Here is a 16559-nt window from a genome sequence, read left to right on the forward strand (position 1 = left end):
CTTTAAAGGTTTATAAGTTATCGTTCGAAATCAATTTCACTATGGAGAAGTTTCCCGACTAAAGAATGAGGACTGACATCTCTATGCAGCAAAACACTTAAATGCATTTGTAAATGTGTGTATTTTAAGTTCTCTATCACCCGAGCGTTCATCCTTATCAGCAGCTCGAATCGTTTCATTGATATGAGTGCAGAGGATTCTGAATGCACCTGTTCTCGAGCTGACACAGTTCACCTGTCGTTCACATGTGATGTTTCTTCATTTAGAAAGATAATGGTGAACACGCCTCCTAAAATTAAAGGTCTTCAAATGTCTTCTGGCTGTCCTCCAGAACACCACCAGCAAACCACAAGTGACTGTTTTTTTCCCCTGAAGGGAGAAGTGCAAGTGACTTGTGTTCTGGCCGTCGTCCAAATCCTTCAGAAGAAGAAAAGAGCTCAATTCCCAAAGGCAAATGTAAAGTTTCAATTGATTTCTATCGAGGCTAAGCACGGTATTGTGACTGAGCTAAAGTGTTACATTGTTCTGAGTGACTAGGACTAAACTGATTATGGAGTTGTATCGAGTTGGCTTATACAGCTAATGTCAATTTTTCCTTAAAGGAATAGTCCAAAAATCTCATGTTTTCCCAAACTTGCATGACTTTTTTTTTTTTTGGAGCATTATGCACTCTTAACGGGTTAGTTCAACCAAAAATGACAATTCTGTCATTATTACTCACCTTCATGTCGTTCCAAACCCGTAAGACTTTCGTTCATCTTCGAAAAACAAATGAAGATATTTTTAATGAAATCTGAGTTTTCTTTCCCACCATTGACAGCTGCGCTTCAGAAAGTTCATAAAGAGATCGTAAAACTAATCCATGAATTGAGCGCTTTAGTCCAAATTTCTGAAGAAACTCGATCGCTTTATATGATGAACAGTTTGAATGTAGGCTTTTATTTACATATAAACATGCAACACATCAGTTGTTGTAAATGGAAGCTCAAACATGTTCGCTTGATGCACGAGAACCAATGAGGTTCATTCTCGTGTTACGCATCACGTTTGAGCTTCTGCAAGAACCAATGAGGTTCATTCTTGTGTTACGCATCACGTTTGAGCTTCTGCAAGAACCAATGAGGTTCATTCTCGTGTTACGCATCACGTTTGAGCTTCTGCAAGAACCAATGAGGTTCATTCTCGTGTTACGCATCACGCTTGAGCTTCTGCAAGAACCAATGAGGTTCATTCTCGTGTTACGCATCACGTTTGAGCTTCTGCAAGAACCAATGAGGTTCATTCTCGTGTTACGCATCACGCTTGAGCTTCAGCAAGAACCAATGAGGTTCATTCTTGTGTTACGCATCACGTTTGAGCTTCTGCAAGAACCAATGAGGTTCATTCTCGTGTTACGCATCACGTTTGAGCTTCTGCAAGAACCAATGAGGTTCATTCTCGTGTTACGCATCACGTTTGAGCTTCTGCAAGAACCAATGAGGTTTATTCTTGTGTTACGCAGCACAAGGAAATTAACAAAACGGCAGAAAAGAGACGAGCACTGATACTAAAGTGTGTTCAGAAAGCTTGTAATGCCAGATATAAAATTAGACGATGCGGACATTGACCGTGAGATGGCTGGGATGAACGCGCAGAAATGACATTGGAATGACATGAGGGTCATGATGACATCATTTTAATTTTTGGGTGAACTATCACATTAAAGTAAAGGTTCCTAAAGGGGATTTTTACAGTGATGCCATTTTTGGTTCCCAAAGAAGCTCTCAGTGAACAGTTCAAAAAAAGATTCTTAAGATTCTGCAGTTCTTAAAAAGCATTTAAAATATCTGAAGAACCCTTTTTCCAATATAAATAACCTTTTATAGAAAATAAAGGTTTCATGCTTGACAATAAAGGTTCTTTGTGGAACCATCGATTTAAGTGTGTTAGGAACGAATTCCAAATATGAATTTTTGAGTGAATGATATTTCTTTACAAATGAGATATTTGATTTCAGTCTTTTGGTCTGCCGAGTGTCACACGATGAGATTGATAATCAGATAACCTAATAATCTGTAAAGCTGGCACAGGGACATCACACCTGCTCTGGAAGAGTTAATGTGATCTTGAGTCATGAAGAATTCCCCTCTAAGATTTCACTTGGGCTGAAAGATCCCAGAATGGATCAGAGATACTTATCAAAGGCGGCTGTCAGCGCTTGAGTGACTTAATATGCCAATTTGCATAGAAACATGCCATGCCAGTTTTTGTTCAAACAGCTGGGCAGGATTGTGTTTGCAAAGAAATTATAGCAAAATTTAAAGTTTTTATAGTCTGAAAAGATGAATGACATCCTCATAAACTAAAGGACACATAATGTCACTGAAAAATGCAACAAATTTGCATTTTAACTTCAAATCAGTGAAAGACGAGCTATAGCTCCTCTGATCTTTAAACCCATCATTTCCTTACTATTTAGGGCAGTCATTTTGGTCATTTGTGAAAATGTTTATGTTCCAATTCAATAAAAAAAATTTAATTCATATAATTAATCCCGCCAAAACTATTTGAATACTAAAAATACTTGGAAAATGTTTGAATGGCATTTTTAGATAACAAAATAAGACCATATTTGATACAATAAGGTTTTGACATTTTGTTATTGATATTCCGACAATTTTTAAGTGTGTCCAAAAACTTTGCGTGGACATGAGCATAGGTAGGTGAGCATTTTGACCTTGAGGAGTGTTTTTGGAGATTCTGTTGCTGGTTCTTGAGAATCAGCCAGTCGTTGTACGACACATCACTGGAGCTCAGTCATATGCTGGGGAGCCGCCGCAATAATTGCTTGTAATGATTACCAAATCTTTTATGTCCTTATGATGTGAACAAGCTTAATATTGTGCAGCTGTTGTTGAAACCCTGCAGTCGACAGAGCATTTCCTCCAGTAAGAGACGTTTACTATGAGCACGGCATGAACACAACCTAATAGACTCATTGAGCGGTGAGACTCGTTATTAATAGGTAATGTTTTGCTATTGAGCTGTGCTGGTTGCTATGCTGGGACAGAACACTAATCATTACAAATCAGGGGGGAAAAAACAATACTTTAACTTAATTTTCTGATAGCAAACACACACACGTATGTACTGTATGTGTGTGTGTGTACGTGCCTGCGTAAATTTTATTTATTTATTTTAAACTTTTTTTTCTGTATGCTTTTTAAAGAAGTGTATAATGCATAAATGAATCACTATATTTAAAAAAAACTGAAATACAATGATTTTGTTAATGGTAAAATGGTACTTTTCGCTACCTTTAATGATTATGATTTATTTCCATTCCTGTATGTTTTTAAAGAAGAGCACCATGCATACATGTATCACTCATAAGCACAAGTATAGTAATGTAACTGCTGGGAAGGGCCAGGCTTGTGTCTTCTGGTGTGAGACGCCAGGGTTTGAGGGGTCCGACCCCCCTAAATGAGGCTTGATAAGTTATGCATTATGGGATGTGCATTTAATGCATGGACGAAAAACATTATGTGTTTAAAATGCATATACACAGTTCAGTTGAATGATAACATTTCCCTCTTTAATGCTGTTAAACTGAATGTACGAAGCAAATTATTTGTTGAGAATCTCCACAACTTAACAACAAACACTGAAATAGAGCACGCAGTTTATCTATCAATCAACTTGCCGTGAAAGTTGTATATATATGTATATATATATATATTGATAACAATGTAAATGTGTACCTTGAAATGCAATCTAAGTCGCTTTGGATCTAAGCGTCTGCCAAATGCATAAATGTAAATGTAATATATATATCCCCCCCTCCCCACTGTCTGACCCCCCTAAAGGCCACTCTGCTGATAAACAGTCGTTATTTAGCACTGAATGATGCTGACCTGGCAAATGGAGCGGCTCTTAACCCTTCCAAAATGAATTTTGGAGTCTTTAACCAAACTCATTTAAGGATCAGTCACAGGCCTAATCCCGCGCCTGGGGAGCGTGTTTGCATCTCCTCACCGCTGCTTTTTCTCTGCTGGCCAGAGTCAATATGACTAAATGTGCCTGTCTAATGGGCTTATCGCAAGCTGTTGCGAGCAGGAGTGGACACTAGGTTACAGACTTGAAACTAAGCTGGCCGAAAAATCACGCTCCATCGTTTTCCCGGGAGAAGAGAGGGAGGGGGATGTGAAAGCAGCATGAGTTTGGAGATGAGAACAGGGATTCCAGGAAGGATAACTTCATTTCCTTTAGAGTTTACTCCAGGACAGCTTCAAAGACACGGTCCGGGGCCTCCGTTTGTGTTTGCATACGGAGATGTGAAAGAGCGAGAGACAAATGGTTTGACCTCTGACCCTCTGCCATTCCATCGCCGCGTCCAGCGTGACACATGCAGCGGTTTTGACACTTCTAACTACTTGAAAAATCTCGACAAATGAAACGGCCTCAAACCATTTTTTGTTAAAACAATAGTCCTATGCACTGGAATCTAATAATATTTCAGACTAGAACTGGATGATAACATCACTAAGATGCTTTATAGCGGCATTGAACTCATTTCATAATTGATGAACTTTACACAGTTATTGAACTGAACTGAGTCAACACTGAACTGACTTCAGCAGAACAATGACACTATTGTTTTTTTAGAGCTCAACTCTGTTTGCATCCGTGATCATTACTTTCCTGCTTATTTCAGTAAAGCTGCATATGAATAATTTTCATGATTTTTTATTAAGCTATTGTAGAGGGTCTGGGACAAAGCTAATTTGACTTTTAAAATGAGTAAAAAGTCAACTGAGAGACAGATTAAAAGGTTAAAGCCACTTTAATCCCTCCTTTAAAACGGATTGTTTTCATTTTATACCTCATTTCCTCTGCTATCGCTGGGTGTGGAGCAATCTCACGATTTTATGAATGACGGCAATGGTGTGTCCAAACAAACGGAGGCTGTCCGAGAACATGTGGCAGATGGGGAATGTCCTGTAGACATACGCTCTAATGACAACTGATTGCCTACAAATGCCTCTTACTCTCCATCTGTGCAGTGAACTTTAAATCAAACGATTATGGGCGAATATTTACTTATGGCATGAAGAGAGGAGGCAGCCCAGCAAATACCCTCACAGGATCTATATATGAAGCATTTATGGCAATCAATAAAACGTATATAGTCCAAAAAAAGTGCAAAGAAGAAAAATGTCAATGCAGGGTGATACAGAAATCAGAAATGTGGTTCTTTATGTGGTGAAAATGGGAAACATGTTGGAGACTGGATCTGAATTCGCACCGTCCACAGTAAAGAGAAAATTTCACTTAAAAATAAAAATGTTTTTTTTACTCACCATCACACCGTTCCAAACCTGTATGACTCTTTCTTCTGCAAAACACACAAAAAGATTGATTTATTTTGAAATGATGACATAATGTTATTTTTAAGGTGAACTATCTCTTTAAGAGCAGAGAAAATCTTCACTTAATTTATTTCGATGGTCGACTTAAGACATTTTTACTATAAGTAACTTTGCAACTATGTCACTCATTCGAGTATTAGTAGACTTAGGTTAGGGTTCAGGTTAGTAGAATAAGTTTACATGTAATTGACCTTTCGCAGGGAGCTTGATTGACAGGTGATCTGACCAATCATACTTCGCCATCCGCCATTTTGTCCGACAAAGCAGTCAGGAGAGTTCGTAGATTAACATGGGAGGATTTGAACTTGAGAAGCGGAGTGAACTGACGCCTTTCCGCGGTTAAAACAACATTCCTCCTGATGTTCATTCATGTTTATTTGATGCTATAAATGAACTAGAAGGAAGAGATGATCGGTTCACGAGCAGCTTTAACTGAGGCGACACAGCGATCTGACACACACATTAAAGAGCCACAAAACGGTATTTATTGTTTAAATTTCTTTTTTTTTAAATGACCAAATTTTAAAGGTGAGACTTTGTTTGATATCAAAAGAACGCAAAAAGTAACCTGGTCTGTCCTGTCTGTCAGTGTGTTGTCAGTGTCCTCTCTGCTCCGCGATGTAATGTTATTTTTCACTGTGTGAGAACATGGTGGTGTGTGTGAGAGCGTAGCTTGTCGGGCATAGCAACAGTAACTAAAGGGGGCGGGTCTTTGCGAACGGTCAATAAAAGTTACTTACAGTCAGTAGAGAGTCTGTTTGTGGAGCATCAAAATAAAGTTAGCAGATATTAATCAGACAGTCGACTAATAGCCTACTCTCAAGACTGCTAGTTGACATGTAGTTGCAAAGGTAGGCTGCTTATAGTTAGTCGAATGTCTAAACTGGACCATTGAAATAAAGTGTTGCCCAATCTCCTGAATGTATTCTTGAAGATACTTCTGTTTCTACTTTTACAAATGCAACTATGACACTCAAACATTTAGCGAGTCCAAATTACAGTTGTAGGCTACTCACTTGACACTCACGTCGGCACATTAAATCACACTTTGTTCATTTTGCTAGCTCCTCATTGGCCGCCCGCAATGTTCTTCATGTAATCTGGAGGCCCTGACAAGACTTTCATGATTTATCTGTCACTGGGAATATTTTACAGCTTTTTTTTGCCAAAGACGCCCCAGGTCAGATTTTACTGTTACACAGCTTTTATTCAAAGAACAACTTATATTTTAGGAAGGGTGGATGACGGACAAGGCTCCACAACACATCTGCAAAAGAACCACTCATATATTCTCTTTTAAAAAAAATTAGTTTATATCAGTGTTATTTTTATATTGTAATTATTTTATTTTTAATCATTTAGTTATTTTCAGTTTTAGTCATTATGTTGTTGCATTTGCCATTTTTATTAGTTTTCTATTTAGCTTTAATTTTTTAATTACATTTTTTAAGTAATTTTATACTTAAACTTATTTCAGTTAGTCATCTTTTCTTTAAGTTCTTTAAGTTTTAATTTAATTTAATTAAATTTTTCGCTTTATTTCAATTACCGAAATGATTTATAGTTTTCGTCAACCAGTCAACACTGGTTATATATAAACATAAACCAGTTTATTAACAGTCACACGTTTTGATGAGACTCTTCCTCATTGAGGAAACTAGGTTTTTAACCAGTAGCTTTAAAAGACAGTTCTCGAAGGCTATAATTGTTTTTACCAGTGTTTCCCGACAACCATTAATTATCTTCCAGTGAACTTGTAATCTGATCGGCACTTCCCTTCAAGCAATCTTTCCACCTTTGTATCTTTACCTCCTGGCTACTGGAGATAGATATCTCCTGTCATCCTACATTTGAAGCATCTTTTCCTCTTTGCTATTTGATTAAAAACTCACGCTGACACAGGAGACAGGAGAGCGGGGACGGCACCTTGAAAGCTGTCCTCCAAACCGCTGCTTTTGCTTCAGTGTCACCCGTCATTCTGTACAAGTGACCCATGAGTAAGTGACTCAGTCAAATCCAGTTTGCTTCCCCCATGCTGCACTGACTTTCATTCATTTGTCCTGAAACACTTAAAAACAGAAACAGCATCATCCTCGGCTCAGTGTTTTCTTTGGATAGGATGAGTTGGTAGGCTATGGAACAGCAAAGCGCTCAAGAACCAGCAGTTTGCTGAGCGTTCTGGTATACGGCAGCTCTCATTGAACTGATAGTATTGGATAATATTGGTTTAATTTAAACCTCTTCTCTTTACCTTCTGCAGGAGACAATGGCCAGTCCAGTCCGAATCCAGACAGACAGCGCTGCTGTTCCCACAGGCTTCACCGAGAGCTCGCTGGCCCTTCTCAAGCGAGAAGATGGCGTAGTGCAAACCTCAGAGATGGTCGACCACAAACCCCGTCTCGACGGCTCGGACCGAGGCCACCCGGGACTCTATCTGTCCTGCTTCGATATGCTGTTCACAGAGGACACGGCCTGGCTGGTGAGGCTGCCGGACTCCTCCACGCCTGAGGCCGGGTCCAGACTGGAGGCGTGTCAGGAACCGGAGCAGTGTCCCGTGATCGACAGCCCCGGCCTGGGAAGCTCGCCGCTGTCCCCCACGCTGGAGGAACAGGTGGAGGAGAGATCTCTGGAGCAGGTGCAGAGTCTGGTCGTGGGAGAGGTTCTGAAGGACATCGAAACAGCTTGTAAACTTCTCAACATCACACCAGGTGAGATGATAATACAGGCTTCATGTTGGTTAATGAAGCTGCGGAACCATTCCAATAAAAAAAAAAAAAAATATTATGTGTATGTTTTTATATTATAAGAACATATAAAATAATATTTGTATTAATTAAATATATAAGTAATTGAATTAATAATAATGAATTCAATATTTACATTATAAATTATTTAGATTATTATTTTAATATTTACATAATATATATAAACGCATATAAGAATTAATGTTTAATTATATTAAAATATTAATTCTTATATTAATTAAATATAAAATACATATATGCATTTTTAAAAGAAATGAAACATTTTGTTTAAATATTTAAAACATCTTATTATTTTTTTAAAGAAATCTGTGTATTTTATATTATATTAAATTAAATATGAATTAATTAAATTAAATAAAAATGTTTAAATTATATATATATATATAATTGTAATATTAACTCTTATATTCATTAAAAAAAAATATATATATATATATATATACAATTAAAATAAAATACCAATTTTGTTTAAATAAAATTTAAATGTTATTTTAAAATAAATGTTAAATTAAAAATAAACAATAAAGAAATGATCTATACTATTTAAATGTTCAAACACTAAACATTTAATTAATTAAACATTACCATTAAAGATAAATAAATATATAAGATGTATATATTTATCTTTTTGGTGCAAAATTGTAAAATGTGTACAAAATTGTATTCAAAACTTTCATGTTTAATGTTTATGTTAAATAAAGATGTTTATGCGAGAGTAGCATGTGGACAGTCACACATTTACACCGGTATAGTTCATTCATTTAGATTAAATTGAGATTAGATTCAGGTTGTGAGGAAAAAACATAAGGATCTGATATACAAGTATACTGTGAATTCATATTAGATTCAGAATATTATGCCAAGCGATCCCAATCATAATATATTACAGAAACCAATTAAGATCTGATATTTATTAAAAAAACTTAGACAAGATCATACAGTAATCCCCCAAATTCAGATTATATTTTTAAAGGGCTGTGTTCAAACAGAGCAGCTATATTAGTCATATAAATAACATTTATATTATGTATTTATTTATACATAGTTATATAGTTATTAATATCAAAGTCAAAAATCATGAAAGTCAAATAGGCAAATTTCTAATGTTAAAAACACAATGTTAAAACAGCGATGATGACACATCTTATTCACAGGCGCGGCATTAAAACATAACATGCTGATATTATCATGACACTTATTCAAATGAACAGCTCACCATCAATCACTTATGGTCAATGTGAGTGACAGGCAGCTCTGGGTTATGATTGAGCCGTGCAAACAGTCGTAATGAAACTGTTAGAAAAGCTCTTTGAGTGAGCCGGCCCTGAAGGCAGCTGAAAGTATCTCCACCAGGATCTGCTAATCCTCCAGAGTTTCACTAATGTGCTGAGAGCTTTGTTGCACTAACTTTCCTTAAGGACATTCAAACCCCTCCCGTATAACGATGATGAGAAAGCAAACATGTCTCGCAGATATTGTTTTTATATCTCAAAAATAACTTTAATTGCATGCGACATGTCACATTGCGATTGATTGATTGATTTCTCCTTATTTCATGTACACACTCACAATTTAATTTGCGGTATCGTGCTGAATTTTGTGTCTTTATAAAGTCACACCACCTTGCGTAAACACCCATCCCCACTGTTTGCTCCTCTGAATGGCGCTTTCCTTCACTAACTCTCTATAAGACCTTCCAAAACATTTTGGAGGCTGTCCAAACAGCTCTGAGTCCCAACCGTGTGCTTTGTGAGGTGGTTGGACCGATCGAGATCTGATCTGATGTGATCTTTCAGACCCGATGGAGTGGAATTGTGGGAACGTTCAGAAGTGGCTGTTGTGGACGGAGCATCTCTACAGACTCCCGCAGGTCGGCAAGGCCTTCCAAGACCTGGACGGGAAAGATTTATGTTCCATGAGCGAGGAAGACTTCCGGCAGCGTTCTCCACAGTGCAGTGAAACGTTACACGCACATCTGGATATATGGAAATCAGGTGAAATATTCTGAACACTACGCGTGTATAAGTCTACGCTGAACTTGCACTAAGCACCACATGCAAATAACTGTTTGAACTCGGGGTTGTGCAAAAAAATTCACTCCCTTTCGTGATTCATCAGTGTGAATTTGAATAAACCTTAACACATTGTTATATTGAAATGCAATATAGTGACAGTGTTGGGTTAAGGTGTCATTGTTACAGTGTAATTATATATTTAAGTACTGAGTAATATTAAATAACAGCATGTACTTACTTTAGGGTGAGGGTAGGAGTTGGGTTTGGTTGAGGGTTAGTTGCATGTTATTATGCATCAAGTACATGTAACATTTGACACTGTAAAATAAAGTGTTACACAGTGTTGCTATTGTTAACTAAATTAAAATTAAGCTGGATTACACTTTATTTTAAAGTGACATTAAATTGATTGTACTTACTCAAATACTTGTACATTGTACTCAAGTACTGAGTAATATAAACTAACTACATATAGAGTTATGGTTAGGATTTGGTTTAAGGGTTAGTTAGTTAGTTAATTAGTTAGTTAGTTGGAATTATGCATAATTTACTGGTATTACTAAATGTGGCTGAGATTAGTTACAACTTAAAATTTGTTGAGATAACTTAAATATCCAACTAAACTAAACTAAAGTTAACTAAACTTAATATTTTAAGTCAAGCATGAACACATACTTTCTAAAGTTGAAACAATGTTGGATTTTAAGTTGCGATAAATAATCTCAGCAATTTTTTTACAGTGCATGTAGTAACGTCACGTGTAACTGTCACTTTAAAATAAAGTGTTCCCTAAAGCTGGAATAAAATATATATTTTTATAAACGTTTTTTTAAATGTTTGCATTGGCAATTAACTGAAATACAGCACATAATAAAAGTACTAAAACCTAAACTAAAATGAAAAAATTAAATAAAACACGATATACGAAAATAATGTTATAATAATGTTAATAATGTTATTAATTTTGTCAAATAATACCCATTTATTCTCTTATATGTAGAATGCATTTTTATGACCTATTTCACTTGCTTATATTCACATTTCCATTTTGCATCCGATTTGAAACTTTTTTTAAATTCAGAAATCTTGGACGCTTGCATGTGTGTATTTATGCTGTATTTCTCATTTCTTGTGCATGCAGCGGCCTGGATGAAGGAAAAATGTTCAGGTGGAGAGACCAGGATGAGAGGTACGTCACACGCTCATATCAGTCAGAAACATCACTGTAAACTACACAGACGACACTAAAATACAGAGAAATACCACGGCATTACCTTACAAATCTACCATGGACTGACCAGAAAAGAACAGCAAAGAGTCGTCATTGTCATGTAATGGTCAACATGTCCAGATCAGATCCATTAATGCCAATAAACACAAGTGGTTTGTTTTCAATACAGAATTTCCATTGAAATTGATATCACTACTTTTACTAATATTAATGTTTATAATATTTATATACTATGTTATTTCCATGGCAGTGTTGTTATTGTTAAGTAAAACTTACCAAAAAACGGAGAAAAAACGTGTGTTTTTCGCATATTGTCAAAATTATCCACGAAAGCGTCTAAAAACCCTGTATTCTGCTGCCAGGCCAGTAGATGGCGATGCAAACACTGTGCGCCTATACACTGAACATGTAATACGCATGTGCATGTGTCACGGTTTTCACAAATTCACGTTTTTGTAGTTTACAGACTTAGAGACGAGGATGATATCGTTCTCAAAAACATGCACTTTGAAACCCGTGGTCAAAAGCTTGCGTTTTCTGACCCCGAAACTGTAAATGTTTTATGTAATGAAAATATAAAAATAAAAGATAGTTCAAAATATTAAATAAATAGTCCTGCTCCATGTTCAAAAATTTTTTTATATATATATTATTTGTAATTATAGGATTAACACTATATATATATATCTGAAGAACAGCAGACCAGAATAGCAGTGATTTCAGACATCAGTTTGTTAGTGCAAATGTATTATTTGCATAAACAGACAAGATTCATTTAATCAGGATCTTTCTTTCTTGAAAATTAGATTTGTTCCACCTGTAAGCAAACTATGTGACAAAACAAACCAAAACACTCCATCATATGAATGAAGGGATGTGAAAGGATTGACTAAAACATGCTTGTGTCAGAGAGTTTCATTGATTTGTGAGAGTCACATGCTTGCAGTTTAGATGGAATATGAATGTATTTTAATTAAATGGACAAGTTTACAGTTTATGTCTACTCAAGTTTAGGCTTACACCCAGGTTTGGTGTTATTCACCCATCACTTCCCTCTGGTTAAGCTTAGGTTTAGGTGATAGGATTAGGACTACATTTTCAAACAGAAATGTCTTACTTGGAAAAGCACGGTGACCATGTGTGTGTGTGTGTGTTGTCTCACAGAAGCTGAAGAGCTGTGGTCAGAAGCAGATTCGTCATGTTCTGGTCAGCCGATCCACTTGTGGCAGTTCCTCAGAGAACTCCTCCTCAAACCCCACAGTTACGGACGCTGCATCCGCTGGCTGAATAAAGACAAAGGTGAGCAGCTCTTCGGCACAATAATGGCCAGTCTTGGATGCTGAAGATGGGTCAGAAAAAAAAGGGACTTTTTGGATGCTTAAAACCATGGAACCATTTCCAAAAATACCATACAAACTTAAAAATAAAGGTTCTTTATTGGCATCAACGGTTCCATGGAATCTTCATTCCACAAAACATTCTTTTGTTTAAAGTGCTTCTAAAAATGTTCTTCATACTAAGAAAAAATGGGACTGCGCACTGAAGGGTTATTTGAGGAACTCAATATGATTCTTGTATACACTCCAAAAAATGCTTTTCTTACTTAGTATTTTTGTCTTGTTTCCAGTCCAAATATCAAACATTTCTTAAATCAAGATGCATTTACTAGATTAGTAAAATTGCATAAGATATTAAGTCTTGTTTTCTGGGGAAATAAATAAAAATGAAGTGAGTTTTTGCTTAAAACAAGCAAAATGATCTGCCACTGGGGTAAGAAAAATAATCTGGTTTCTGTTTGAATTATGATTATTTTTCTTACCCCATTTGCAGATAATTTAGCTTTTTTTAAAGCAAAAACTCACTTAATTTGTATTAAACATAATACAAATTAACATAATATCCTATGTAATTTTACCCATCTAATAAATGCATCTTGATTTGAGTAATGTTTGATATTTGGACTGGAAACAAGACAAAAATACTAAGTAAGAAAAGCATTTTTTGCAGTGTAGCATCAGTGTTTCTCATGCTACTGTTTGGTTTGCTAGTAAAGTTACTCACCTAACGTCTGTGTCTTCACAGGGATCTTCAAGATCGAGGACTCTGCTCACGTGGCACGTCTCTGGGGTTTGAGGAAGAACCGTCCGGCTATGAACTATGACAAGCTCAGCCGCTCTATTCGGCAGTACTATAAAAAGGGCATCATCCGCAAGCCAGATGTCTCGCAAAGACTCGTCTATCAGTTTGTCCATCCAGTATAAGAGAGATAGTGAACTATATGAACTGACAAACCCTCCTACACTTTTCTTGCTTTATTTCGGAGATTATTCCTGGGTTTTGCACAACAGCGAAACCAAGAAAAATGTAAGAAAGTTCAATCATTTTCTAAGTATAAAATATAACTGTGCTTGGAAACGTCCGATATAAACTTGCACTCTTTTAAAAACACTTGTGTGTCTGTTTAACACTCCTAAACCATTAAAGGGAGAAACTACAGGCGAATTCATAGATAATTCACACGTTGAATATGCTTTTCTGAAATGTTTTGTTTAAATATAATGATGCATTATCTAATTAAATATGGACCAATTTGCATTGGACAAAGCCAGGTTCAAAAACCTTGTTTGATTTTGTTGACATATTAGATTTAAAGGTTTTTACAGATGGGGATTTGGGACTGTTTTTATCACTCCATAAATCGGGAAATACTGCCAACAGCCAGAAAAAGCAATACCTGGTTTTTAGGAATAAAATGTTATATAAATCAGGTCAATGATAATTGACAAACCCCTCTGTAAAAATCTTTAGAGCATAGTAGATAGGAATAAAACTGTAAAGTTTGTGATACTGAAGTAAAGTTTTATATGGAAGCTTTTTTTCCGCCACTGAATAAAAAGAAAAAAAGGTAATTGTGATTTTTTTTTAAATACATCTCACAATTCTGACTTTCCACTTTAGTTTAGGGTCCGATTCTCACTATTAAGTTGCTTATTAGCATGCATATTACTAGGACATTGGCTGTTTATTACTATTAAGCACATAATGAATGCCTTATTCTGCATGACCAAATTCTACAATCCTTAATCCACCCAATACCTAAACTTAGTAACTACCTTAACTATTAATAAGCAGTAATTAGGAGTTTATTGAGGCAAAAGGCATAGTTAATAATTAGTTAAAAGTGAGAATTGGACCCTAAACTAAAGTGTGACCCTGACTTCTTTTCTCAGTTATATAAACCCTAAAAAATAAAGGTCCTTTATTGCCATTAATGGATCCATAAAGAACCGTGTATCCATTAAACCTTTCCATTGCACAAAAGATTCATTATATCAGAGAAAGTTTCTTCACTGTAAAAAAAATTGCTGCGATTATTTTATCACAACTTAAAATCCAACATTGTTTCAATTTTAAAAAGTATGTGTTCATGCTTGACTTAAAATATTAAGTTTAGTTAACTTTAGTTAAGTTGGATATTTAAGTTATCTCAACAAATGTTAAGTTGTTATAACTAATCGCAGCCACATTTTTTACAGTGTTGAGGTTTCTCAAATGTTCTCCAAACCACGTAAATATGGTTCTTTCCATAACTGTTCACTAAAGGTTCTTTGAGGAACCCAGAATGGTTCTTCTATGGCACTGAACTTTTGAAACCTTTATTTTTAAGAGATGACACTTGCAGTTCTGACTTTTCCCCTGAGAACGTGATACTCGCAACTGCGAGTTATAAAGCCAGTTAACTTTTCTCAGAATTGCCCGTTTAAATCGCGCAATTCTTACTTTATAACACGCAATTGTCAGATTATATCAAATGTGACATAGCCTAATATATTCCGTGGCGTTAACAAGCTTCCATATATTTCTGGCTCAGTGCAGAAGAAAAAAACTCAGCCTTTATGTAGCCTATAGCTATGTATTGTAATGAAAATCTAAACATGTTATGGAAGCAAAATAGAAAAAAAGCATTGTTTAAATTGCATAAAAAACAATGCTTTTGCCTGTAATGTCTTGCCTCACACGTGGTTTCAGCTTTGCACTGTTACTTCATGACTAAATCTTGATGTTTAGCCGTATAGCACTAAGGTTAAAATAAAAGAGATTTAGTATATTCTTTAAAGTATATGTTACAGGTTCCTCGCCAGGTCTGTCTATATCATCTGCTCCTCAACAGCAAGCGTGTGAATGATCGTGTGAATGTGCCAGCGTGTCTCTGAGCAAACCTTCACTTCTCTGCCCGTGGTGTGCAGTGGAAAGGCCTCGAGTTTGCGTTAATCTCTGCCTGACACCCAACAAACATTCCCTTTTTCTCTGGTTTGTGATTAATTACGCTGCAAACCTTTCAAGTCTGGCCATGTGAACTTTCTCCACTTTCTTCAATAATCGACCAGCTTTGCACACGCCTCCGTGATGACGGCACGTTTTATATTGATGCAAATGAGGGCTTACGGACGGCCCGTCTCTGTTCTCACACTGCATCTGTCACGTGTGTGTGTGTGTGTGTGTGTTGTAACTGTTAATTGACATATGCTTAAGTCAGGAAGTCCGAGTTTAGGAGCCTGAGGAGGTTTGGTTTCTATTGTGGCTCTTGTATTTTTGTAAATCTCTATTGTGAAGTCTAATCTCACAGAGTCACTGGACTCAAATGTCAGCATTACGAAATATGATCCGTACTCTTACAGTTATACCAGAGCTGAAAGCCAGGCAATTTTTTTTCATGTACATTCAGTTGTTGTTCCTCATGCATTTTGCCTAAGTTTCTTTATTAAATATTCCTTTTTCATTTTGCAGTCTCCTGTATTTCACTTTGTTATTTTACTTTGCAATCATAATTTTATCACTGTAGGATTTTTCAACACTTTAACATGTAGCATGATATATATTTTTAAATAAAAGGGTATGGATGAATCTTACAAAACCATGTCCACATTTCACCCCAAACGAAATAATTCAAAGAAATAATAAAAGAAACAAAGAAAAAGATTACTTATTTGACAGCTTTCATGACAATTAATATTCCACCCACATTCTCATTACCAAATTGCATCCATATATTTTACTTTTGAGTTTGTTACTTTTTTCTATTGAGATATAAATTAATAAAAAATAATTTAGTAAAAATTAAAAAAAATCTTTTTTATTC

General features: G+C 35.9%; 1 protein-coding gene across 1 annotated transcript in view; it reads left to right on the forward strand.

The window, feature by feature from the left end:
* spdef (SAM pointed domain containing ets transcription factor) overlaps window positions 1–16202 on the forward strand; it is a 17218-nt gene extending 1016 nt beyond the window's left edge. The window contains exons 2-6 of the mRNA XM_079628490.1: window positions 7669–8116; window positions 9970–10167; window positions 11330–11377; window positions 12584–12718; window positions 13502–16202. Of these exons, the coding sequence (XP_079484616.1) occupies window positions 7675–8116; window positions 9970–10167; window positions 11330–11377; window positions 12584–12718; window positions 13502–13680 (1002 nt within the window). The 5' untranslated portion in view covers window positions 7669–7674 and the 3' untranslated portion in view covers window positions 13681–16202. The remainder of the gene's footprint in view (window positions 1–7668; window positions 8117–9969; window positions 10168–11329; window positions 11378–12583; window positions 12719–13501) is intronic.
* Window positions 16203–16559: the final 357 nt, after the last annotated feature.

The sequence above is a fragment of the Phoxinus phoxinus genome (assembly GCF_949152265.1).
Source record: "Phoxinus phoxinus genome assembly, chromosome: 11".
In the NCBI taxonomy this organism is placed as follows: domain Eukaryota; kingdom Metazoa; phylum Chordata; class Actinopteri; order Cypriniformes; family Leuciscidae; genus Phoxinus; species Phoxinus phoxinus.